Raw genomic sequence first — 25,553 nt, forward strand, 5'->3', positions numbered from 1 at the left:
GTCAATGCAATCTGTTCAACATGAGCTTTATCACTCTCGTCAGTTTTGGAGGACTTTCCAAGCTCATGATTATAGTTATTTATGCTGCCCCAGTAAAAGTAGTTGTCTCAACAGAAGTTATTTATGTCGTCCAAGCAGCAATAGCATAACTAGCACAAAGGGCAAGAAGTGTTTCGCACCCCGGATGATGCTTTTATGGGGCAGCATGATGTAGCTAGAGTGAGTGCCGCAGCGGGACCCCAAGCCTACACAGGACGGATCTGTTCAGTTTCGCTCACAGATTTAAAAATTATTTTTTTTTAACTAAACAGTTTGAAACTTCATATACTGATGTAATTTCTCATGCTGAACATGGTTCTCTTCCAACATTTTTGATAAAATTTCGTATCTTAGTAGTTATTTCGTATTAAAGTTGCCCTATTTGGGTAATTTTAACCAATCAAAGTGGATATGAAAAAAGAAAACAATTACTTATAAAGTTACAACTAAGAACCGTAAGAAGGTAGTAAAAATATCTTTTTATTTCGAGATTTGAAAATGAACTAAATATGGGACATTTTGGGTGTCCCTGAACGGTCAGTATGGGACAGGGGACAAAATTATCAAATATGGGCCATGTCCCGTATATAAGGAACGTTTGGCCACCCTAACCTTGATATACAAAAAACCGGATGGTTGCAGCTGGAGCCCTTTTGAAAATAAGTATGAGGCAGGAACCAAAGAAGGAGGCTGCTTCGTAGTTGCGCGTCATGCTAGAAATAACTGTTACATCTTCAAATCATACCAAACCATTATAAAAGCAGCAATACGGAGGCTAATGTAGCTAGGAATACATTAAATAATGTAGCTGTAAGTTGAAAAAAATAAATAAATAAACAGGACAGTCAAGTCCGAAATGTCTTTGATCATAGTTCTGTAGCATCAGGGCTGACCTGGAACCCAACAATAACAGAAAGCTGTAATGATCACGACTGGAACGTTTTTGATCATAAATCTGCTAGATTAGGGCTGATATGCATTGGAAACATAAAATGAAAATAAATACAAAAACAACGACTCCAGACTAGAAAGAACAGCCACAACAATGACAACTGACAAGATTGCTGACGGAACCGGAAGTGAAATTTATAAATCAGCAACATTTGACGTTGTGCCTTTGTTGTTTTTAACTCATCGCTTATCATAGATACTCTGATAGTCCTGAATGTAGATACTCCTATATAAATTGAAACTCCTGGACAAACCTTTAAAGTAACTTCTAGCTCATGTTCTATATTTTTTAAGGTCTGTTGGAACGAATTGTTGGCTTCTTTTTCTTTTAATATTTAATGTGTATACAAACATACATGCATGCTTTCTGAAGAATTTGTTTAATTTAATATGAAACTTAAAGTCACGAGAAAAACAATCAAGTAATACTTTACTTCATTATAATAAATATAACTCTGCACGTCTTGGGTACTCATTTTTCTTCGTAAAATTACTTACAACTTATTTTTAACATCTATGTACGTATGTATTTCTGACTTTTTATGTGACTATGTTTCGTTTCATTTTGGTAAATTGTTTTAATTCTCGGTTTCGTTCAATAACTAAAAGCAGTATGTAATTAAAATGCCTCTTTCTATATACAATGAACCTATCATCTACCTGTATTATGACCCCTCCCCCCAAATCTGGCAACTACGAAGTTAACATGAATGTTGGACAGGAAAAAAGCTTACTAAAGAATAGTGTGTTCCTGTAAGGCACCCAAGATTCGAAAGTAATTATTATAGGTTTTGTTGATGTTTATACTCACCTGATTATGAATTTAATGGACAATTTATTTTCATTAGGCCCATCTAATTAAGATCTAAACATAAAAGGATATACAAGCTAAAAATGTGTGAAATAGCTAACAGCGAATGAAGTCTAGATTAGGATTCTGCAGTGTCAATATTTTTACATCTGTTTAGTTGACTTTTTAGGGTTGAGGGTGGACACCAGTCCGCTCCTCAATTTAGCACGTTTTTTTGTCAATGAACGGGTCTTAATCGCAATCTATGGGTCCACTGTTGTTATAGTTGTGTAATATCTTTAGTCAGTATTTAATACTAATTTAAAATAATTTACTTACATAAAACGAAAGATCGCCAATATAATATGTGTTAAACCGAAAAGGTTGATCCAATTAGCACTGTTGACTTCTTATTTATATGTTATTGTTTACACAAATTCCGGCATTTTATGCTCTACTTTCAAATTCTATTGAGGTGAGTTTTAGTTATCCACCTTCGGGGTTGGTCGATGAAATAAGTACCAGCGAAGGTATCAATTAACCCCTTTCCCCCCAAAATTGCTAGCCTTGAACCTACATTCGGTATTATGTTACTGTTAATGTACAGAACGGTTTAGTCCCCGTCAGGGCATTCCATCTCGTCTTCAATTCGGTGTTTCTATGATTATATTACCTTGTGTAGCCTTCCTGTTTGAAGACAGTAGAGATATTATTTGACGGAGATTTGACTGGTAACCGGACTAATGAATCCTTGGCCTTGAATGAAAAAATGTTTCCAGGTCGGTGGATGGCAGAAATAAAATTCAAATCTTGCTTTTTTTCCCCCCATCCTTTCATTCTGTTGGGGTGGGGTGGTTAATAAAAGACATTCTATGTGAACTGAGACTAAATAACCACCAGGTTGAAACCCAAAGCACAAGTGTCAACATGAACAATTGTTTTTAAAATTTGATTGACATACCAAGAATGTTTAGTTGATGACAATAGGCCATCATGTCTAAATGACAGTTACAGGCAGTCATCATCATCAATTTAGTTTTAAAGACCCACTCCAAATAATGACTTTTGTATAAGCTAACAATATTCACTGTCAGTTGTCTTTATGAATTTTACCCTTGTTAATTCTGATGTCTGTAATTCATTTAGCTATGTCATCTTACAAAATGATGTTTTCAGTTATATTTGTTCTAATTTAAAATTTTCCAGTGTCATTTAATTTTCTGTTATTTACTTAATTTTTCATAGATCTGATATCATCAGCTTTTTCTCATTCTTTTAGAGTATATAGAACAAAAAGAATTTATAAATTCTTTCATTCTTGAGTGGTGAAATTATTTGAGCTTGGTTCTACAATTTATGAAACTACTTGTTGGTTTCTATTTAGTTTAGTACAATTCTCTCTATGTCCATTTTTAATATTTTTCTGCTTCCAGATAAGGTTGGAAGAAAGGTGCTTTACTCCAAGAACAAGATAAGAATTCTCAACTCTCTGGCCCCCAAAATTATCATCTATTCACTGGATCATTGCAGCTTCCCTCAAACATGTTTATCCTTTGAAAGATACAGTACAGCTTGTAGTATGCTGGTAAGAGCTAAGCAGTCTGAAAAGCACTTTAAAATTGAATAATTGATTCCATATTATTAAGATCAATCTAAAATCTGGAGGCTGGACCCATCCTCTGAAACTTCATCATATCCTTTTTTTTTTGTCTTTACTGCATTTTGTTTTTAAGTTATTTCCTTTCTTTTTCTTCTTTTCTCTTTTTTTTTCAATCATTCTTTAACTATGGAAAATCAGCAGTTTTCTTATGAGTTTTTGCAAAAGTTATTAAAATGTAAAGCTAAAATGCTCTCTGGTGGGAAAAAATTTACTTGTGAAACATGCGGTAAAACATTTCCTGAGAATGTACAGCTTGTACGTCATGTGCGGATTCATACAGGAGAAAGGCCATATAAATGCGAACACTGTGACAAAACATTCACTGAAAAGATTAACTTGACCAGACATATTTTTACACACACTGGAGAGAAACCATACAATTGTGAGTATTGTGGAAAGGCATTTTCTCAGCGTTTTACCCTATCTAAGCACATTCTTACACACACTGGAGAGAAGCCATACCACTGTGAATATTGTGGTAAAACATTTTCTCAAAGTTCTACCTTGTCTAAACACATCCTTACACACACCGGAGAGAAGCCTTATCATTGTGAATACTGTGAAAAATCATTTTCACAAAGTGGTCATCTTTCCCAACACAGACTCACTCATTTAAAACCAAAATCTTATGACTGTGAACATTGTGACAAAAAGTTCTCAATGAATTCCACTTTAGTAATTCACAGGCGTTTGCACACTGGAGAACGCCCTTATAGTTGTGATTGTTGTGAGAAAAGCTTTATGTCAAGCACTGCTCTCAAAATACACCAGAAGATCCACAAACCAAAGAAACCTGTAGAAAGTGAACATTGATCCATCTCATTTGATTGAAACAGTAACTTTTTGTTGCATTGGTAAATCCTGTTAGAGATAAAAACACATCTCATTGTGATTATTATCTCCTCATTTGTATCAAATAATCTTATTAAGTAAGCATCTGAAGATATTTTCTAATGCTATTGTGTCCAATGTGAAAGAAAGGGGATTTAAAAAAACTCAGGATAAAGACACAGCATCTACTGGCCCTGACATCTATTCTTTTAAATTTGTTTTTTAACCCTACTGTGACCCAATTTCTAATGTAACACACAGACTGTGTTTCAGTTCACTTTAGTGAAATAGGTATTTCATTTATGAAATAGTGTTTGGAATGTAACTTAAAATACTCTTAGATAAATTCAATATAATTTAAACATCAGTGATTTTTTTTTTTTGATAAAACCAAAGGCAAGTTGGTATCAAAATTTTTTGAAGAAACAAATATGCTTAGAATTTCCACTTGAAGATAACTATTCTGAGTTAACTATTCTACAATTGAGTCAATCAACTTTCCTCCATGTATAAGAATAATTTTTGTTACCATGTTTCTATTGAAATATGCTGTCTTTGCATCGATGAAAATAATGATGAATTTCAGAAATAACTTATTTATTTATTGAGCTGGGGTTTGGAACACAGATTAACATGAAATTTTAATGGAAGGTTTTCATTTTGATCACCTTAAAACAGGAAGTTTGTGTCATAGAACTAGGGATAGTCTTGGGTGGATTGATAACGAAAAGGGTTAATTAGCACTTATATACTTCTGTCTTCATCTCACATCAGTCATATGACACTGTCCTATTGGGACTGATATGAGCCCTCATAATAATAATAATAAGGGCAGCAATTTTGGGGAGGGGATAAGTTGATTACATTGACCTCAGTGTTTCACTGGTATTTAATTTATCGACCCTGAAAGGGTGAAAGGTAAAAATGACATTGACAGAATTTGAACTCAGAATGTAGTGACAGGTGAAATACCGCTAAGCATTTCGTCTAGCATGCTAATGATTCTCCCAGCTTGATGCCTTAATAATAATAATAAGAAGAAGAGAAATGGTTGAATGAGATTGGAATAGAATGTCCTGTAGAGCTTCTGCAGAAAGTTTGCCTCTTAGGGACAAGACAGATTATCTGAAGGATCTTGTGAATATCTAATGTTATAGGTAGTAACCCACTACCCACATAAATTCTACCAGGAATAAGAATGAACCTGATTCAAATCAACAATAATAATAATAATAAAGTAGGATCATTATGTACCAGCAGAAGAAACAAGCTATATCAACACCATAATTTGATTGTTATTTCCCATTGTACACATGAAATTTAATACTTTCATGTGTAAGTAGAGGTATAGTTGACCAAATCACCTCCCCCCCACCTTCCATTTTGTTACTGTTAACTGTTTTACAACATATATTAGATTTACAACAAAATACTAGATCATGTCATAGTAAACATCTAGTCCTCCTCCTACTCCCTCAATCTGCACCAAATTCACTACATTATGTCTGACATAATTGAAACTAAAAAGAAAAGGAAAAAAACTGCAATAAAATGCTTCTTTTGATATACTTTGAGGTTTGTTGTGCTTTATTGTTGTGTCTTGTTTTCTTATTTCATTTAATGTCCATGATAGGGAAACATGAGTTATGTGGAGCATGGTGGTATATTAGAGTACATAGGGAAATATAGCATGTGTTCAGTGGTAGTCGAGCATAGTGTGTATTCTAATATGAGTGAAACATGGAGTGAAGAATGAGGAAAACCTACTGTAATTTAACATTTAATGTCAATGTTCCATGTTGGCATGGGCTGAACAGTTTGACAGGGATCTGATGGGCCCAAGGACTGCATTGTGCTCCAGTGTCTACTTTGGCATGGTTTTTACATTGAACGCCCTTTCCAATGCCAACCACTTTACAACATGTAATGGGTGTTTTATTTGTGCTGCCAGCATTTGTGAGGTTGTGCTGCAGCTTTTAAGACCACAAACCCCAAGAGAGATGGGGCAATTTTTTGCTAGGAAAATGAGTAGAGAAGGGTAACAAATGGGAGAAAAGGGCTGGAGATGAATGGGTTCTTTGCTGTATAAGTGCTACAAGACTACTCACATTTTAGAAAAGAGAATAGTAGGTGATTGGTTGGAGCTGGAAAGCAATAAAAAATAGTGGTGTTAGGGTGGACCTTCAAGGTATGAGGTGGGTAGGAATGATGGGGTTGAGTTTATTGGTTGTGAAAAGTTTCAGCACCTGTGGAGCATGTGAGGAATCTATTTCCTCAACTCATTAGAAGTGGCAGCAAATCTCACTCATATCATACTCTACCATCTTAAATGTAACTCCATTGTCCAAGTCTGAAGAAAAGATGGGATGGTTACAGCTAGAACTCCTGTGATCATAAACATGTTACGTATATTAGAAGTGAGTTGAAGCTAAATAATACAAAACATAAACTGAATGTAAAGCAGAGAAACAGATTTTATCTAAGCAAAATGAAATCAATAGTAGTATGAGATGTGTACATTATGAGGGAATCTTATGTAAGTGGCTCAACCTTTATAGAAATGGCAGTCAAGGTCCCTTCTAATTAACCCTACCATCATAAAAGTAACATGTTGAATATAACCCCAGGTAAACTAAGCCTAGTTATCAAAAAAAAAAAAAAGACTGGAAGATCATAGCTGTAATGCCATTTATCATAGGTTTGCATAATTAGGGCCACCTTGGGGCTAAACAACCATAGTGAACTGACAAAATATTTACTGTTGCATAAAATGCTGTTTCTTTTTTTGTTTTTCGTATTTAGTTCCATCCTTTTGTGGTCTGACTTTAAATCCTGTCATGGTCAATTCTGCCTTTCATCCTTCCAGGGTTATTAATATAAAGTACCAGTGAAATAATAGTGTTTCCTAAGTTTCTTCAAGCAAAAGATAACAGCTGAGAATCCCAAATAAATCTTCATGGTACTTGGGGTAAATTCTAATGGCCACAGTATTCCTGTGAGGATCAGAGACACCCAGGTATTTATCATCATTGTCGTTTTAATATCTACTTTTCCATGCTTGCATGGGTTGGATGGAATTTGCTGAGGTAGATTTTTCTTTGGTGAGATGCCCTTCTTGTCGCCAAGCCTCACCTGTTTCCAAATAAGCTAATATTTCCCCTTGACCACACATTTTCAGGGAAGATTGGAAATGGACTCAGCTTGCATAAAAGTGACACTCATTTACAACCATCACAGATTGTCAAGGCAAGGAGACAGTAACACAGAAACACACATTTATATATATTTATACTTATGATGGGTCTCTTTCAGTTTGTGTAGCAAATCCAATCTCAAGGCTTTGATCAGCCTGGGGGTGTAGTAGAATACTCTTTCCGAAGGTGCCATACAGTAGAACTGAACCTAAAACCTTTTCCATATTTTGTGTCTTGGAATCCTTCTAACCTTAAGCCTAAAGTCAATAACTACTAATCTAAGTTGAGTTACATAGTCTTCATCTGGGAAGGACTTTGCATTAATGAGTATATGTCTTGTCCATGTTTCTGGTGAAAATGTAGTAAATCTGGCTAGTGTGCCTATCAGATAGATAAGTGATCTGAGGGTTGGCAGGTTTTCTGAAGTTGGTGTTGCAAACCATTAAACCGTTTGCATCATAGAACTCCAGCAGCCTTGTTCCTTCCTCATTTCTGGAACCAAAGCCGTAAATTCACTGGAGTGTTTTCTCGCAAAGCCATTGAAGTCCCCTGCTCCAATGAGAATGTCATTGTCTTTCGTCATTAAAGTAGTCCACAGAAGGGATTCATAGAAATGGTTCTTCTGAATAGCTGCAAATCTGACATGTGGAGCATATGCAGAGATAAATGACACCGTTATGTTAAACAGGACTAATCTTAGCTTAATGATCCTAAGACACATGCTGACTACCTATCACCTTATCCACCCATTTCTCTGCTAAAAGAATACCCATACCATCTAACCTTTCATTGCTGCTCACCCAGAACTTCCATCTGTGTCTCTTGCCTGCAAGCAGTCTAGATGAGTCTCCCCTCCATCATCATTACCTCTTGTACACAGCACACATCTACATGCCTCTGCTCAAGCATTTCAACAATCCCACCAGACCTATCATTCATTGTGCCAATGTTGATTGTGGCATCTCTGAGGTTGTGAATCTGGGAAGGTGGAGAAATGTTTTCAGCATCTGGAAAGGTCTTTGTGGTCACTTACATGAAGATAGCAGGTTCTTCGGCTTAGTGTAAGCAGGTACAGGTTGCAGCATGAGTTACAATTAAAATTTCCTTCTGTCCCATAAAGCCTTCATGGATATGCAACTGCTAGGGGAAGGGGAGGGAGAGGTTTCCAATATAATTAAAGCAACAATTATTTTCCGGCAATGTAGAAGTTGCCATATACACCATGATAATATATACTTCTGAATTATTATCAGCGTCACACTATAGTCATAGATACATAAGCATACATACATACACATAAGCACATACATGAACAAAGCATTACATGTAAAAACCTGAATGTAGGACCCACAGGCTCTTATATGCATTACATGTACCCATATAACTATGCACTCATAGACAACTCACAGGTTGTAATATTGTCAAGTGCAATATCTTTCTCTCTCTCTCTCTGGCCGGGTAACCATGTGCCTCCTCTATAGTAGGACACATGTTTCTGATCTGTTTCTCTGTCACACACTAACCTTTCATTATCTGACACAAGATCCCCTCCTCCAATGCCCCATTTCCTGGTTGGCATTTGGAAGAGCGTCCAGCTGTAAAAACCATGTCAAAACTGACTTCGCCTGTACTGGTGCCACAGAAAAAGCACTCAGTCCATTCTGTGGAGTTGGTGTCAGGAAGAGCATTCAGTCGTAAAAACCCTGCCAAAACAAATATAATAGCCTGGGGTAGTCTTCTACTTGACTGGCTCTTGTCAAACCGTCCAACCCATGCCTGCATGAAAGGTGGATGTTAAACGATGATGATGATGATACAACATACATATAATTATGTTATATATTATATAACCATAGTTCTCCAATGAACATGCTCATATATGAGTAGAATAAACAAACATGAGCATCAATATGTGCACATGCACTTGAATCTCTTTCACAAAGGTGGAGATGAGGCACAGGTGGGAGGATCCTCCATGAAAATTTCTAAGAGAACTGAAATTGAAAGTACCTGTGGGAACAATAAATAGAGAAAGAGAGATACAACCACAATATCACAAGAAGAGAAAAAGGGGAATTTTAATTTTCTGATAGCAATTGGAAGTTGTACCTGTCAGAGAGAGATAGGGACATGTCCACTATATCACACAGGGAGAGAGAGAGAATTCAAAATGGAGAGATTGGGTGAAGCTGAAGGTTACCGAACTGGAGGAAATTCAATGTAATTTATGGTCACAAATGTATGAGGCAGTAACAGCTGGAAGGCCGAAGAATAAAACACATCCAGAATAGTGTTGTTAATTAATAACCTGCACAAAGAATTTTAATTTGTGAAGGACCTAAATGAATAACCTGAACAGGTGCGTAGTGTACCACATGTCAGACACAAAAGGATGCATGATGGGAAGGTAAACTTACAAAACCCAAACAGAAGAATGCTGGACTCCTTTACCACTACAGTCTACATCAAATATGAAGTTTGTCAAATCAAAGAAAATGAGTGGTTCCAGCTGTTTTGGCTCAATACAATATGTATTGACTGTTGTGTAGTGCCCACAAGTGAGCACTACTTAAGCAGACTTTACAATTGAAGGAATTCCAGTTGTGATCATTCCATCTTTTAAAGCAAATTTTATTAGAGTACAATATTCAAGTCTTACCTTTGTAGGCAGGGTGTTATTTAGGAGAGATCTTACTGCTATATCCAGCTGATCAAATGACCTTGTAGAAATTCCATTATTGGTCCAAGTGACTCACCTGTATCCCATTTAGGATACCACCACCCCATCATCTTTGCCTTTCATCCTTTTGGGGCCAATAAAATAAGTACCAGTTGAGCACTGGGTTGATGCTATCAACTTACCCCACCCCCGAAATTGCTGGACTTGTGCCAAAATTTGGAAAAGGAAGTTACTACTACTACTACTACTCCTACATTAGGACTTAGAGAATGGCAGTTTCAAAGAAATAAAGGAATTGTGAACTGTTGAATAACTTCAAACTTAAGATTTAATATCAAAACATTTTCCTATTGGCAATGAATTGTCTATTTCACTGCCAGAATGTCATGATGAACTTCAGTGTTTATTTTTTTTCCTGTATCAAGAACATTATTGTAGGTACTATCCACAACATGCATCTAGCACCCATGCACACAGCATTCATGTAAATATCTATAATGAAGAAGTTAGTGACCTACAATCTACAAATAGAGAAGAATTAACTATCAAGAAATAACAATACAACTGTAATATTGCCTTGGCAGTAACTGCAACACTGAAAAATTATTTATTACACAAATACAAAGTTGCCTTTAAGTTCACAAGTTAGTGAAGCACCACAGCTCTCTTTTACTTTCTATAACAACTAAAGAAAAGACTAATTTTATCTTATAGGCCATCATTACCCACAGCGAAATATATTAATGGCTGTAATCTTTGCAACAAGGTAAAATTACAAATATACACTAAAACAAAGACATTCCAAACAGAAGTAATACCATAATGAGAACAAGTTTTATTTCTTTAATATCGTATACACTTAAACTAGATTAATTTTGCCAGTTGTAGATTACACCTCCTTGGCTATAAACTAACCTACTCAGCCAGAAGTTAACCAAATAACAACCTAGATGAAGCCAACTGGAAACCTGCATCATGAGTAATAAGATGTGAAATAGCCTAGACAAATTTATTCTCACATAGGAATTGAGTTTTCTTTAGAAAATATTGTTATGGACAAAGTAGAAGTATTTGCAAACAAACATCACCATTTAACATCTGTTCTTCATACTGGCATAAGTTTTGACAGGAGCTGGTATGCTGGAGAACTGCACCAAGTTCTGTCTGCTTTGGCGTGGTTTCTACAGCTGGATGTCTTTCCTAATGCTGACCACTTTACAGATGGTAATGGGTGCTTTTTACATGGCAGCGGCTCAATTGAAGCTACCAAAGAACTTGCAAAATAAGGCCTCTCCACTGAGGTTGCATTAGTGTTGAGGAAGGTGGCTTTGTGCCAGATGATGAGAGGTTAGTGTATGATGGAGGGATAGAAATGGATGTCTTGTGGTAGAGGAGATAGATGGCTACCTCAGGTGGATAAGCGAGAGGGAGAGAGATATGTTGGGGCATATCCTTGAGTTATAGGGAAGCAAATACAAGTGAAATAGTACAGATAGGACAGGCTGAGTGAATAGGTAAGTTTGCAAGAGTGCTAAAGTAAGAGATAGAGGGGAGAGGAATGCATTATGTGGCATACACAGGTGGAAGGAGGGGATATTAGGAAGATGAGTTGTGAGGGACAGCTTAGGTACAAACTCATGTCTATAAATTGTAAAACAGCAGTTTTACATTGGCATGTAAGCAACAATGTCTGTGTAGTTTGTTGGAAGTACTTTCTGTGTAAAAGGTAATGGATTTTATGTAAATACAAACAAACAAACACATATTAATGCATCTAAAGATTTCCAACATGGGAAGAGGGCTACAAATTTGTGACTAATCAAATCAAGTACTTGGCTGTAATATTTATATTAAAACACATTATAATTAAAAAGAAGGTCACAAATATGTAAAAATATTTATTTATTTCAAAAAAGATTACAATCAAAAATATAGAAATACAGTTGATAAATAGTATGTATAAAGATATATAATATAAAAAAGGGGGTGTTTTTAAACTCAGAAAAAGTATCACAAGGTATTTTTGCTTGAAAGCACCAATTTGTCAATTTTCTCCACACGTGTGTAAATCTTTCACTAATAAACAAGTGTATATGGTATACATTCACATATACGTGTGTGTGAGTATATATATATATATATACCAGATTCAACTAATCACATAACTTGGGAATCCACATATATTAAGAACAGATATTGTTGTTAAATTATGCTTTCATATATATATATATATATATATATATATTGAGAGAGAGAGAGAGAGAGAGAGAGAGAGAGCCTGATATTTGTGAACTCAAGATTTATAGGCCATAAATGAAAAACAACCTAACATAATGTTAGGTAAGTCTCAGGATCAATGCCACAAGTAAACATTCAGATATTAGACATGGTGATCAAGTTCTGGACTGAGGAGGTGCCATGTGTTCCTGGAGGACTGCTTCATACCAAATTGACTAAGAAGTTACTGGCTGAAAAATTTTACAACTATGTGACCCTGAGATATGACATCCGAGCTCCTGTGACTTGAATAACTTAGACAACTATGTTTGGGGCATCATTGAGAGGGACACTAACTGACTACCCCAGGATTTATCAAATGCTGCTGACAAAGATATGGCAAGTGATATGAATGAGAATCAATGGAATCTGGCGTGTAATTGCTTCCATGGCCACATCAAGACTGAGAACAAGTTTATGAAATAACTTGTTTCTTTGATATTAAATTGAAAAGGTGGAATTCTGATAAGGACATTTCCTGTAATGAATGTAAACAATTATGATACAGATTGTTCAATGTAGTCCTTTGCAGAAAAGATAACAATGTGAGGTTTGTTCAATGATGTTATTGTTTTTTTTTGTTTTTTTTTTTCTATTCTATTCAGAGGAGAGACCTGTGTTTGTTTCCTGAAAGTAACAAGAAATAGAAATAAATATCAGTGACATAGAATTGTTTGTGTAGAAATGTTATTTGCCAAGATCAAGGTCATGACTATGATGTAAATTGTATTCTAACAAAAAGCATTTTTTTTTGCTACCCAATTACAATAGTTTGTATATTGGGAGGAATTGAATATACAATTTTTATATTAATTTTTATCTTTCATATGAAGGTGTGCTGAAACATTCTTGGCTTTAAGAGGCCAACCTGGTGGCCAACCTTCCAAATTCTTTTACAGGGTTTAGAAAAACTGAAGGACTGCTGCAGTAAGTGTGTGAATCTGTGAGGAGAATATGTTGAATAAAATCATAATTGACTGGTCCTCCTGTATTTTCTTTTAACCAAAGCCAGGAACTTTTCAGCACCCCTTTATAAATCACTTTTATCAACATAATTCTTATATCTTTAATTTTACTCTCTCCCTCCCTTTCTTGGCTGGCTAACCTCCTCTTTTGCAAGACATCTATTTCTGTCTCTGTCACACTCTAATCTTTCATCATCTGACACAAGATCACCTCCTCTAATGTCCCCTCTGTGTCCTGTCTCCCCCACACTTCTCTTCTTACGCTTCCTCTTCCAGTCAGTCCCTTAACCATTGACGTCATGGCCCTCTTCTCCTGGCTCATCCCCACAGATGTCCAAGTGGCACTCATTCTCTCTCTCGCCTGCATGTGTGCACACATACATACATACATACAAAAAAGATGTATGCTTATTAATGTATGCATGTATACATGACAACGCACCCCTTTACTCACTATTTCTCTTACATACACAAACACACACGTCCATTTCATTTGATGTTTGATATTGTATGTATGTGTGTGTGTGTGCACGTGTGTGAGGTGTTCCCCAATCACCATTTATTTCAATCACTGTTGTGAAGATATTCACCTGACTCATTTTTTCATTTAACCCCCATTTTAATTTTCAAGGTAGTCAATGTTGAATTCTGCAACTCTGTTAACTCTATTAAATATGTTTGCAAATATATAAACAAAGATTCAGATGTTGCAACATACACTCTTATGTAGAACGGCAGTCAGCAGATAAATATAAATGATGAAGTTGCGCAGTATGACAAAAGAATATACATCAGTACAAATGAGGCTTTTTGGCACATCTTCAATTTTCCCCGTTCATGAGAGGCACCCACCCATCATTCATCTGAGTGTCCATCTAGAGAATGTTCACAGGGTTAACTTTACAAAACAAACAGCCTTGTAACAAGCACTTTCTCCAAAAGAAACTACCCTTACTGCCTTTTATCAGTTGTGTCAAGTAGATGAAGATGCAAGAAAACTCCTTTACCCACAATTATCCCAAGTATTACACTTGGAGAAACAATAAATGGCACAAGAGGAAACATGGAACTGATGCTCTTGCAAGAGTTTAGAGTGTCCACCCAAGCCAAGCAGAATGCTACTACTTACAGCTCGTTTTGCATGAAGTACACGGTCCCAAATTATTCCAAGATTTGAGGAAGGTAAATGGTCATGTGTGTGAAACTTATAGGGAAGCATGCCATCAACAAGGTTTTTCAGAAAATGATGAGCATTGGGACTTTGCATTGACTGAAGCATCACTATCAGATTCTCTCAGGAAACACAGTTTGCAATTATACTGAACATGTGTCAACTTGGCAGTCCCCTGCAGCTTTGGATGAAACATTGTGAGGAGATGGCTGAGGACTTAAAGTATGCAGTTCAACAGACAAACCCAGATATCAATATTCAGTTCTCTGAAACAATTTTTTATGAAGCACTGATTGAAATTGAGGATCAAGTTTTGGCCATGGGAGGCAAAAATTTGCAAGAGTCTGGCTCTGGACTGCCAAAAACATATGATCAAATTAGTGATTTAACTTCAAGAAGCATAGCAAGAGAGACTGATTATGACATCACAGAATAACATTGTGCATATAATGAAATTATTTTGTCAGTCAGAGAAAAAAGTGGAGGAATTTTCTTTCTTGATGCTCCTGGTGGTACAGGTAAAACATTTGTAACAACATTGCTTCTCTCCAAGGTAAGGCAACAAAAAAGAATTACAGTTGCTGTACCATTGTCTGGCATTGCTGCCACCATTCTCCCAGGAGGATGAACAGCTCATTCTGATTTTAAATTACCTCTAAACCTGGTCACAAATGACAGCCCAATTTGTAACTTAAGCAAAGGTTCAGGTTCAGCAGAAGTTTTGCGCCAATGCCACTTGGTCATTTGGGATGAATGCACCATGTCACATAGAGGTGCAATGGAAGCTCTTGATAAGACCTTACAGGACATAAGAGGTAACAATAAATTTATGGGAGGAGTTACATTAGTTTTATCAGGAGACTTCAGACATTACCAGTCATTCCAAGATGAACAAGACCTGATGAAATAAAGTACATAAATTCACCTTCAATACTAACGTGCAAGCTTTATTACACAGGGATCAATGTGCAGAACAGTTTTCAACCTGGCTCCTCCAATTAGGAAATGGAAAAGTACCATTTGATGGGAAAGGTGATATCAGTTTGACTCATATTGCTATCATGATGACTTCCCCAGCTGAATTGAAGAATAGGGTTGCGTGAAAGGGCAATTCTTGCTCCAAAAAATGAGACACTAGCAAGGATTAACCATGAATTAATGAATAAGATTCCGACAGTCATTAAGAAGTAAAAAGCAACTGATTCAGTCCTTGATGAAAATCAAGCTGTCCGTTATACAACAGAGTTCTTTAATTCTCTTGAGCCACTTGGAACCCTTCCACATAAACTTTTTCTGAAGGTAGGAGTCCAAATAATGCTTCTAAGAAATTTAGATCCTCCTAAATTATGCAATGGGACAAGGTTGATTGTGAAGACATTATCACTTAATGTGATAGAAGCTACCATCATCACTGGATGTGCCTCTGGGAAGGAAGTTTTCATTCCAAGAATTCCAATCAAACCAACAAACATGCCATTTTAGTTCAAATGAACACAATTCCCAGTGCAACTTTGCTTCGCAATGTCTATTAATAAAGGTCAAGATCAGACTTTGAAATCTACTAGCTTGCACTTAATTGAGCTTTGCTTTTCTCATGGTCAATTTTATGTTAGTTACTCCAGGGTTGGTAGTTTGCAAGACTTATTTGTCTATGCTCCAAACCAGAAAACAAAGAATGTTGTTTATCCAGAAGCTCTTACATAATTTCCTTCAGCATATGTGTTAGAATTTATCTCCCATCATAAAAGTGGTAAATTTTGTATTTTTGTTTTATTATTATTTTATTTTTTTAATATGAATTCAGAATTGATTTCCCAATTGAAGAATAAATAGAATTTAGAATTACAAATTTCTATACAAAATGTTTTGCTTTTTTCTTCCAATATATAAGGAACAATTTCATTCTCGGACAATGGCAGGTACCTCTGCTAGTGTGTGTGTGTGTGTGTGTGTGTGTATATATATATATATATATATATACACACACACACACACACACACATAAAATGTGTGTGTATATGGATTTGTAATGTTAGTGAACATAAAAAATTTGCTCCCAAACTTGTTAGTTGAGTCCCACTGTGTGGCACCATGGGCAAGTGTCTTTTACTATAACCTCAGACTGACCAGGTCCTTGTGAATAGATTTGGCAGAAACCAAAAGAAACCAGTTGTATGTGTCCATCTGTGTCTTGACATTACATGATTGTTGTTACTGTTATACAAGCAATGACATTCATTTCTGATATTCTGCAAAAACGTAAATGGTCATGGGGAAATATACCATCTTGCTTGGAAACAGGTGAATGTTAGCAATAGGAAGGGCATCCAGTTGTACAAAATTTGCCTCAATAAGTGAGTGGATTTGGTAGACGGAAACTGAAAGAAGCCCGTCGTATATATGTGTGTGTCCTCCCAACATCGCTTGACAACCGATGCTGGTGTGTCTACGACACTGTAACTTAGTGGTTCGGCAAAACCGACCGATAGAATAAGTACTAGGCTTACAGAGAGTAAGTCCTGGGGTCTATTTGCTCGACTAAAGGCGGTGCCCCAGCATGGCCGCAGTCAGTTGACTGAAACAAGTAAGAGTAATAAACTTTGTTTGACCCATGCAAGCATGGAAAAGTGGATGTTAAAGAGATGACAGTTATGATGTGAGTATGTGAATGATTGGATTTTTCAGTTTCTATCTACCAAGTTCTACTCCCAAGTTATTGGTCAAGCCGTCACTTTTGCTGCTAAATAAGATCAGATCCAGAACCATAGGGTTGCAAAATATCACATACCAATATAATATGTAGAACCAAACCTACGCACATCCCTTTTTTCTGCATTAGCCTGTGTAGATTTTTTACGATGTTTAGGTAATACTCCTTCCTTGTGTTACTTAGGTCTCAAGTAGTAGCAAACGCTTACTTACTTCTAATTTATGTTAACGTTAATGTTATTGTTGAACATTCCCTAAAAATTTCGATATCCAACAATCACAGCCATAAAAAAATATTTCAAGGGAGGCAATGGATAAATTCGATTTTTCGCAACTTATTCCCCCTTAATGTCACCACTATATTTAGGGGAATCGATTACATCGATCTACTGGTACTTATTTTATCGACCTCAAAAGGATGAAGGGTAAAGTCGACCTCGGCGGAATTTGAACTCAGAACGTAGAGACGGACGAAATGCTGCCAAGCATCTTATCCAGTGTGCTTACGGTTCTGCCAGCTCGCCGCCCAATATAGCCAATATATCGAAAATTTATTAATTAAATGTAAAAGAAATGTTACTTACTTAATTTTCCCGTTTCCTTTTCTTTCCTGAAAGGTCTGTTGTAGTACTGGTAGATAACATATCCACAACATTTTCCTTGGAAGCCTGAGATTTATTTTTGAGCAATAGGGTATAAAGGTGAGGATAGTTGTCTCTTTCTGGCATATCTAAATGGAAAGCGAGATTGAAATATGTTGAGAAAAAAATTGTACAAAAATGAACAGTATTTCATTTAGGAAACAAAGCGAAGGAACTAAAAGTGAGATAGAAATCTGAAGTGAAGCAAACTCACGGGGAAAGAATAGGGCAGAAAGTATGTGAGTGCGTGCAAGTATTAGAGGGACGTTGACATAAATTATAGCGACACAAACACGTTGGCTGGTAGACAAGAGACTTGAAGAGTTTAGCGAGTAACAGAAAAAAAACAAAACTGACAGAAGACACTAGATTTCCATGTTTTCAGATTTTATGAGTGAATCACTTTGACAAACAGAAAGACAAATACAGAGATAATCGGGGGATATTAAAGAAAGAGGAGAGGAAAAAAATGCATATAAATAATGAAGAATGTGAATGAACGAAAGAAAGAAGGGAAAAAAGAAAAAGGGAGAGAAAAATAAAGAGAAGGAATGTATGAAAGGAAGAGAAAACGGAATGTAGAATAAAAATAGAAATATTTAAAAATGAAAAGTAAAAATCTTGAAAACGTGTTTAACTTACCTCTGGGTTTGGAATGGAAGGAGTTGAGAATACAATAAGGGTACTGTTTATTGAATTCACTGTCATCAGGTGACACGTGTAACTTTGTAGGGGGTTTAGAGAAATTTTTAAAGACTTCTGGAGCAACAGGTCTGTTAAGTTGTACCGATGCTGGCTTTGTTTCAGTGCTGTCTTCATTTCTTAGATTGGATGACACGGCTGCATTACTGAGTTCTGAGTTGTTAGTTCTTTCTACATACATTGCACTGTGATGAGATGATGATGATGGTACCGCTAGCAGAGGAGATTCTTTGTCACTTCGGCTACACGTTTCTGACAACGGCAATGGAAGTTCACTGTCCCATGACTTCCTTTGCCAATAATACTTGGCATCGGTCACATTACCTCGACTATATGCTTCCGGTAACACAGATGACGGTTCAGTGCTCTTAAACTTCCTTTGCCTGCGCTGCTTGACATTGGCCACAGTTTGCATGTCTCTGCTGTTACCATATTTCTCTTTGCTTGAATCGTCTTCAACTGCACAACTACCAGTCCATGATTGTATCGATATTTCGGTTCGTTGTTGCTGCTGCTGTTTGAACGGCACATATTGTCTTTTCTCTTGATCTTGTTGATACTGCTGCTGATGTCCGTACGAGTATTGATGTTGATATTGTTTTTGTTGACATCGCATCGGATGTTGCTTTTGCTGTTCGGATATATTTTGTTGTTGTTGTCTGTATATATTTTGTTGCTGTTGCTGCTGCTTTAAACGATTTTGTTGTTCTAACACTTTCATTGCCATCTGATATATCCGTTGTTTTCGCTGCACCTCCTGTATTTTTTGATTACTCCGAGTTTCTTTTGACTGGTAGTGCTGTGATTGCTTTGATTTCAGTCTACGTTCATATTGCTGCAGTTTATATGATGCTTCCTGTATATGTAGTTCTTGAGTCTGTTGTAGTCGCTGTTGACATTGTGGTTCTTGGGACTGTTGCTGCTGTTGATGTATTTGCTGTGGTTGTTTGGACTGTTGCTGTGGTTTTTGTTGCTGTTTTTGTTGATGTAGTTGGTGCTGTTGTTGCTCTGGATGATATTTCTGCTGTTGATGTGGTTGTTCTAACTGTTGTGGTTGATACTGTTGCTGAGGAGGATGAATTTGTTCATATGATTGATACTGTCGCTGCTGTTGTTGCAACTGTTTATGAGGTTGTTGCAATTGCTGTGGTGACTGTTGCTGTAAATTTTGCAGTTGTGTACCACAGACTCCTGAATATTTTTTCTTTCCCTTCTTCCCGTTACAATCCATTGCTACTGTTGGTGGTGAAGCAACAGTTGAAACTGCCGCCACAGATTTGTCTTCCAAGCTGGCTGTTTGGTTCATACTTGCTGACTCAGTTGGCACAACCTTGTTGCTTTCTTGAGATTTAAACCCTAGGTTTGATTTAGTTGTTGAACACAGATAGGAACCCTGAGAATATTTGTAGATCACAGCTTTGCATTTTGACTCGTGCACTAAAAGTAACTGAGTTAGTTCAGCTGGCGACGAATCCATCAAAGGCTTTATAAGACCTGAATAACGACATCAACAAATAATACTGATAATTGCTTTTATCTAAAGGAATAACGTTACAAACTTAGAGAAGAGGATTAGTTAATCAAATCAATGTCAGGAGAGTTGGCTCTCAACGAGGTTTGAAAGCAGAACAAATACTGAACAAATACAGCCGGACATTTTCCCAACATTCTACTATTTCCACCAATCCACTGCCTTAATATTACAACTAATTGCAGTTTCTATTTTGGGCTCAAGGCCAGCAATTTTGAGGGGTATTAGTCGATGCCACTAACTTTATTACTTTACTGGTACTTTATTGACCTTGAGAAAAATGAGAGGCAAACTTGACCCTGGTGGGATTTGAAATCAGATCGCAGAGAACTGGAACAAATACCCCATAGGTTTATTTTTTCTCAATCACATGATTCTAACAAATTATAATTCTAATTTTGGCTGAAAGTCAGCAATTTGTGAGGGGAGCGTCAAGTAGATTTCATCGATTCCAATACTTGACTGGTACTTTATTTTACCGACACTCAAAGAATGAAAAGCAGGATTTGAGCTTAGAGAGTTAAGAGCCAGAAGAAATGCCATTCTGCATTTTATCTGATGTGCTAACGACTCTGTTTGCTCACCGCCTTTAATAATCCTTATCTATTGCAGGCACAAGGCCTGAAATTTTGGAGGAGGAGGAGGCTAGTCGATTACACCGACCCCAGTGCTCAACTAGTACTTGTTTCATCAACCCCAAAAGGATGAAAGCAAAGTTAACCTCGGCTGAATTTGAAATCAGAAGGCAAAGACGGACGAAATGCCGTTAAGCATTTTGTTCGGTGGGCTAACGATTCGGCCAGCTTGCCACTTTTAATAATAATAACTCTAATTTAGGCACAACATTTTTTTTTCTTTTTCTTTTTTTAGGGCGGAGGTAATCTAAAACAAAAGAAATTTTGCAACTTACTTTCCTGAACTGTTGGACGCAGGACCGAGTTTATTGGGTAAACCTTTTCCATTGCCAACACTGTATTAAATATTACTTCTTCGTAAGTTTTAAAATTCTTCTTGATTATCTCGCTTGCATTTAGTATTTGGCGTTGACTAAAGTTATCTTCGTTATCTTGCCTAACTTGCTGCTGAGATAGCTTCAGTTTCATATCCATGTCCATTGTTAGTTATTGAAGAAAAAATTAACATAAAGCAATGCACTATAAAATAAATAAAATAAAGAATCAATACAGAGATAAACAACTTGTTTTAAATCTCTGAGCGAGAGATATACAGTAACAGTACTGGATAATAATGTTTATATGCCAACAGAATGTGGCAGTCCTATAAAGGACGATGTTCCTGCTGTTTTAACCCCAGGAAATATCTTTGTTTTTTTTCTATACGAGATCAGCAATTGTGCGTCGCTTAAAAGATCTATAGTATTCGCAAGAGGAGAGAGCTTTCTGCACTAGCTTACGTCTGTCTCACACTGAGAACGGATAATATCCAGAAACCAAGTTCTGTGAGTATCACATAAGGCTAGAGATGGGTGCGATGACCTCCCTTGCAAATGCTATACGGACACAAACTGCGTGTCGATAGCGAACTGGAAAAGATATTTTCCTGGGGTTAAAACAACAGTAATATCGTTCTTTATAGGACTACCACATTCTGTTGGCATATAAACATTACTATCTGATGAATCAATATATACTCTAGAAGTCTGATGCTAGTGGAGAATTTCATAACACAAGGGATTAATTCACATACTGTATCCAGTACAAGAGTGAAATATTGTGTTAAAAAGTTCCATGAGATAAATTATAGTCATTTTGTGGAAAAATGTTATAAAGTGCGATGGCTACATGTGATAGCATTGTCAATTGACAAGACTGTAGCGTACTTTGTGTTTAGTGTAAACAGTTTGAATAATGAAGTTTACAACATTCACGCAATCTTGAAAGTAAACATGTGTATCCCACCTAACCAAATTTGGTGTTAGAATATGTTATTCAGAAAGCAAAAATAGGCAATATGAAAAATATCTTCGATACGTACCATAAATTAGCAAAATACGGAATGTAATCAATTTCAAGAAAGACATAGAAATTGTAAAGTTCATGACTGAAATGTATACAGAACACAAAACTAGTTGACAGTTTTCCAATTGTATTCAGAATTCCTCAAAATAATGGTAATAACAACAATGGACACTTTGATAATAGCAAAATATAAACTACCCTACAGAAAATTCATCACAAAATCTACCAAGAACTATGACGTTATATAATATTGAAATCTAGTATTGATGATTTCACATGTTCCTCTATAACATACTGTAGATCGCAAAAACACAACACGATAATTATCGTTGTTTCATTCTGAGGATGAGACAATGAAGATCTTGAAACGTTAACTGAAAATGCATAGCGGAACACTAATTAATGGAACACAAAGCGAGTCGAGCCCGGGCAATTCAGTTGCAGGAATAGTGCATCCAACAAACTTCCACAGTTTTTGTCTACTCAGTTTTGACTCGAGTTTGGGCTGATAGAGTCTATGCTAGATGACATTCGTCAAAATGTTACAGAATATGTTCGAACCTGTGATAACCATATCTGGGCGGACACATATGTGTGTGCGTGTAAAAACTAAATGCACACATACTATATATAGTTGCACACGCACACAATCACATTATTATAAATTTGTTTGAGCATGCAAGGATACGTGGAGGCCTGGTGCTTAGGCTATTGGGAAAGGTATACCGTTTTATGTTGTTCCAGTCTATTCAAAAGAAACGAGTAGTAATTGAGTGCTGTGCAACCAAACAGATTTTATTCGCCGACAGGTACAACAAGTTATTCTAGATATTTGAGAATTATATTTTTATACTGTATCATATAACATCTGAAGTTTCAGTTTGAAGAAGAAATATCCAAGTAAACATGAGATTTAATAAGGAAAAAACACAAGTTACAAGCAAATCAGCGGGTTTGAAGCGTGTGCTACACCCCTTGGAAAGCGCGCGTCCCTAGATCCTTCTACAAGCTACTTAGTCGTGTTCCAGACACCCACGACATCATACATACCAACAAAATGATTTTAACAATTTAAAACATCTCCCTAATAAACATTTTTTTAAAAACTCAATAATTATTGATATAGTCGACTTGAGTCGAAAATTCTGGTACCGTGCATCGCTTGTCAGCGTCACATGGAATTTACATACATACACATACAAGGACATACCTACACAAGTGTGGTCCCGCCACCGATTTTGTTTCCTCATAACTTCCAGAAATATGGATATTCTTTAATGAAATTTTCTAGAATATTTGTAGGAAATTAAGATTATATCGGAATTTAATGTGATAGAAATAAAAATAAAAAAGGGGGAAAATGAATTTGGTGGGCTCGTAGACATATACGCGTCATATATCTAAAAAATGAAACTTGAAATTTTGAAAAAAAAATTGTGATGTGTGTCAGTATGTACGTGTACGAGTCCAATTTTCTTTTTCGTATTAAATTCTGATATAATCGTAAGCTATACAAGCTGAAAGGCATTTGCAGAAGCGCAGGCGTGACTGGGCTGTATGGTGAGAAGCTTGATTCCCAACCACATGGTTTCGGGTTCAGTCTCACTGTGTGGCACTTTGGGTAAGTGTCTTCTACTATAGCCTCGGGCTGACCAAAGCCTTGTCTGTAGATTTGGTAGACGGAAACTGAAAGAAGCCCGTCGTGTGTATATATATATATATATATATATATATATATATATATATATATATGTGTGTGTGTGTGTATGTGTGTGTGTGTCTTTATATCTATGTTTGTCCACCAAGCATCACTTGACAACCGATGTTGGTGTGTTTACGTTCCCGTAACCTAGCGGTTCGGCAAAAGAAACCGATAGAATAAATACTAGGCTTACAAAGAATAAGTCATGGAGTAAATTTCTTCGAAAAATTCCTTTAATGTGGTGCTCCAGCATGGCCGAAGTCAAATGAAGGAAACAAAAGAATAAAAGAATGTTTTGAAAGGTATGAGGAAACAAAACTGAGTCGTGTGAATTTTCCGAAACTCCTCATTCCCTCTTTGGGGGAAAAAAATCCACATTAAATTCTATATAATCGTAATCTGCATTATCTGAAGCGCATTTGTAGAAAATTTCATAGAAAAGTATTAATACTTTAGGAAGTTATGAGGAAACAAATTCGTAAATGGGGGTGGGGATGGGGGTGAGGACTTGTGTAGGCGTACGTATACAGGAATCCCTCGCTTTACAGAAGTAATGTATTCCTGAAAATCTGCCCGTGATGCGAAACTCTGTAATGCGAAATTAATTTCCCTGTTGATTCTTATATTATCGAGTGAGAATTACAACGGAGGAAGGCATTGTGATTTAACCCTAGGTCAGTCTTCATAGAATGCATACTGTTATTATCAAAGATATTTCAGTTCTAACAATCTTGCATTCTATCAGGCATAGTATACCTAAGACTATGAAGCTTAAGGGTCATGTAATAAATTATAACAACAATTTTACTCAGCTAGAGAATTAAAAAAAAAAAACCTAACGACAATTTTTAGCAGGGACACTCGAAGATTATCTCCTGTCTGTGAGATAATTGGAAGAAATCGAGAATCAGTCCCTCAGCCTCAATTTTTACTCTTAGGCAGAAGAAAATCTGGTCTTTATTTAGAGGCAAAGGAGAACATATACCTAGGATTATATTAACCGCTACTGCTAGCAGGTCATGCGAAAATGTCGATGCGGGTTCGCATCAGACTTTCTCGAGATATATTATATGTAATCCAACAACAAATCGTGTAGATTCGTGTATGGAAATATTTTAAAAGTTGTTTATAGTGAATGAAAATATGGATATTGGCCAGATTAGGGTTTAAAGAGAAAGAAGTAAAAAAAAAAAAAATGGAATTAACAGGTGTCCCAAGTTGCAATCGCTTTCTTTCTATCTAGCCAATAGCCACATTTACACTCAATAAAGAAAATTAATAATTGAGAAACAATAATTATGAAATTACCTAACATTTCATGCTTATTAGCAAAGAAATTTTAAATCACTTTTGTGGAAATGTCATGATTTACTATCGTTAAAGCAGTCATAGTTAAATTACATAATACATAGTGTTCCTTTCACTAAAATATAACCATCGCTTTGTCAAAGAAGAAACTATGTGATCGTTAAACTTAAAAGGAATTGCAACTAGTCTTGCCATAAAATTTTAATGATTTATTATAGCTTGTCAGTTTGGCTCTTCCAAACTTGATCAGGGGTACCCAACAACTACAATACAAGATTCGCAACTAAATACTTACTAAAGACAGCGCGTAATTTAAAACATTTGCGGGCCCTTGGACTACGACGAAGTACAGCCTCCTGTATATAGACATGGCAGTTAGAAGATCGAACTGAAAAGGAAACGACAGAAGGCGAACACTAAACG

General features: G+C 36.3%; 2 protein-coding genes across 6 annotated transcripts in view; one reads left to right on the forward strand and one right to left on the reverse strand.

Moving 5' to 3' along the window:
- Positions 1-513: 513 nt before the first annotated feature.
- On the forward strand, positions 514-5,839 carry LOC106875276 (zinc finger protein 239). 3 transcript variants are annotated; one of them, XM_014923365.2, is made up of 2 exons: positions 514-1,284; positions 3,214-5,839. In XM_014923365.2, exon 2 carries the CDS (start codon positions 3,567-3,569, stop codon positions 4,251-4,253), a length of 687 nt encoding a protein of 228 aa, XP_014778851.1. In that variant the 5' UTR covers positions 514-1,284; positions 3,214-3,566; the 3' UTR covers positions 4,254-5,839. The 3 variants fall into 3 exon arrangements, with proteins under 3 accessions (XP_014778851.1, XP_014778873.1, XP_014778859.1); XM_014923387.2 differs by lacking the exon at positions 514-1,284 and adding an exon at positions 1,310-1,508; XM_014923373.2 differs by lacking the exon at positions 514-1,284 and adding an exon at positions 1,546-1,765.
- A 6,559-nt stretch (positions 5,840-12,398) lies between these two features.
- LOC128249379 (nuclear transcription factor Y subunit beta-like) overlaps positions 12,399-25,553 on the reverse strand; it is a 19,189-nt gene continuing 6,034 nt past the window's right edge. Inside the window, exons 1-5 of one of the 3 annotated variants that reach the window (XM_052972789.1) lie at positions 25,426-25,512; positions 21,052-21,295; positions 18,551-20,104; positions 17,852-17,997; positions 12,399-13,049 (exon numbers count right to left, since the gene is read on the reverse strand). In XM_052972789.1, coding sequence (XP_052828749.1) covers positions 17,852-17,997; positions 18,551-20,104; positions 21,052-21,256 — 1,905 coding nt within the window. In that variant the 5' untranslated portion in view covers positions 21,257-21,295; positions 25,426-25,512 and the 3' untranslated portion in view covers positions 12,399-13,049. Of the gene's footprint in view, positions 13,050-17,851; positions 17,998-18,550; positions 20,105-21,051; positions 21,296-25,425; positions 25,513-25,553 lie in introns of those variants that run through there. The other 2 variants (XM_052972790.1, XM_052972788.1) reach the window with 2 other exon arrangements.

The sequence above is a fragment of the Octopus bimaculoides genome, chromosome 14, assembly GCF_001194135.2.
Source record: "Octopus bimaculoides isolate UCB-OBI-ISO-001 chromosome 14, ASM119413v2, whole genome shotgun sequence".
NCBI classification, from domain to species: Eukaryota; Metazoa; Mollusca; class Cephalopoda; order Octopoda; family Octopodidae; genus Octopus; species Octopus bimaculoides.

What these genes read in the sequence shown, in the direction of transcription:
- LOC106875276 (XM_014923365.2), top strand. Translation starts at nt 3,567, where the DNA reads ATGGAAAATCAGCAGTTTTCTTATGAGTTTTTGCAAAAGTTATTAAAA.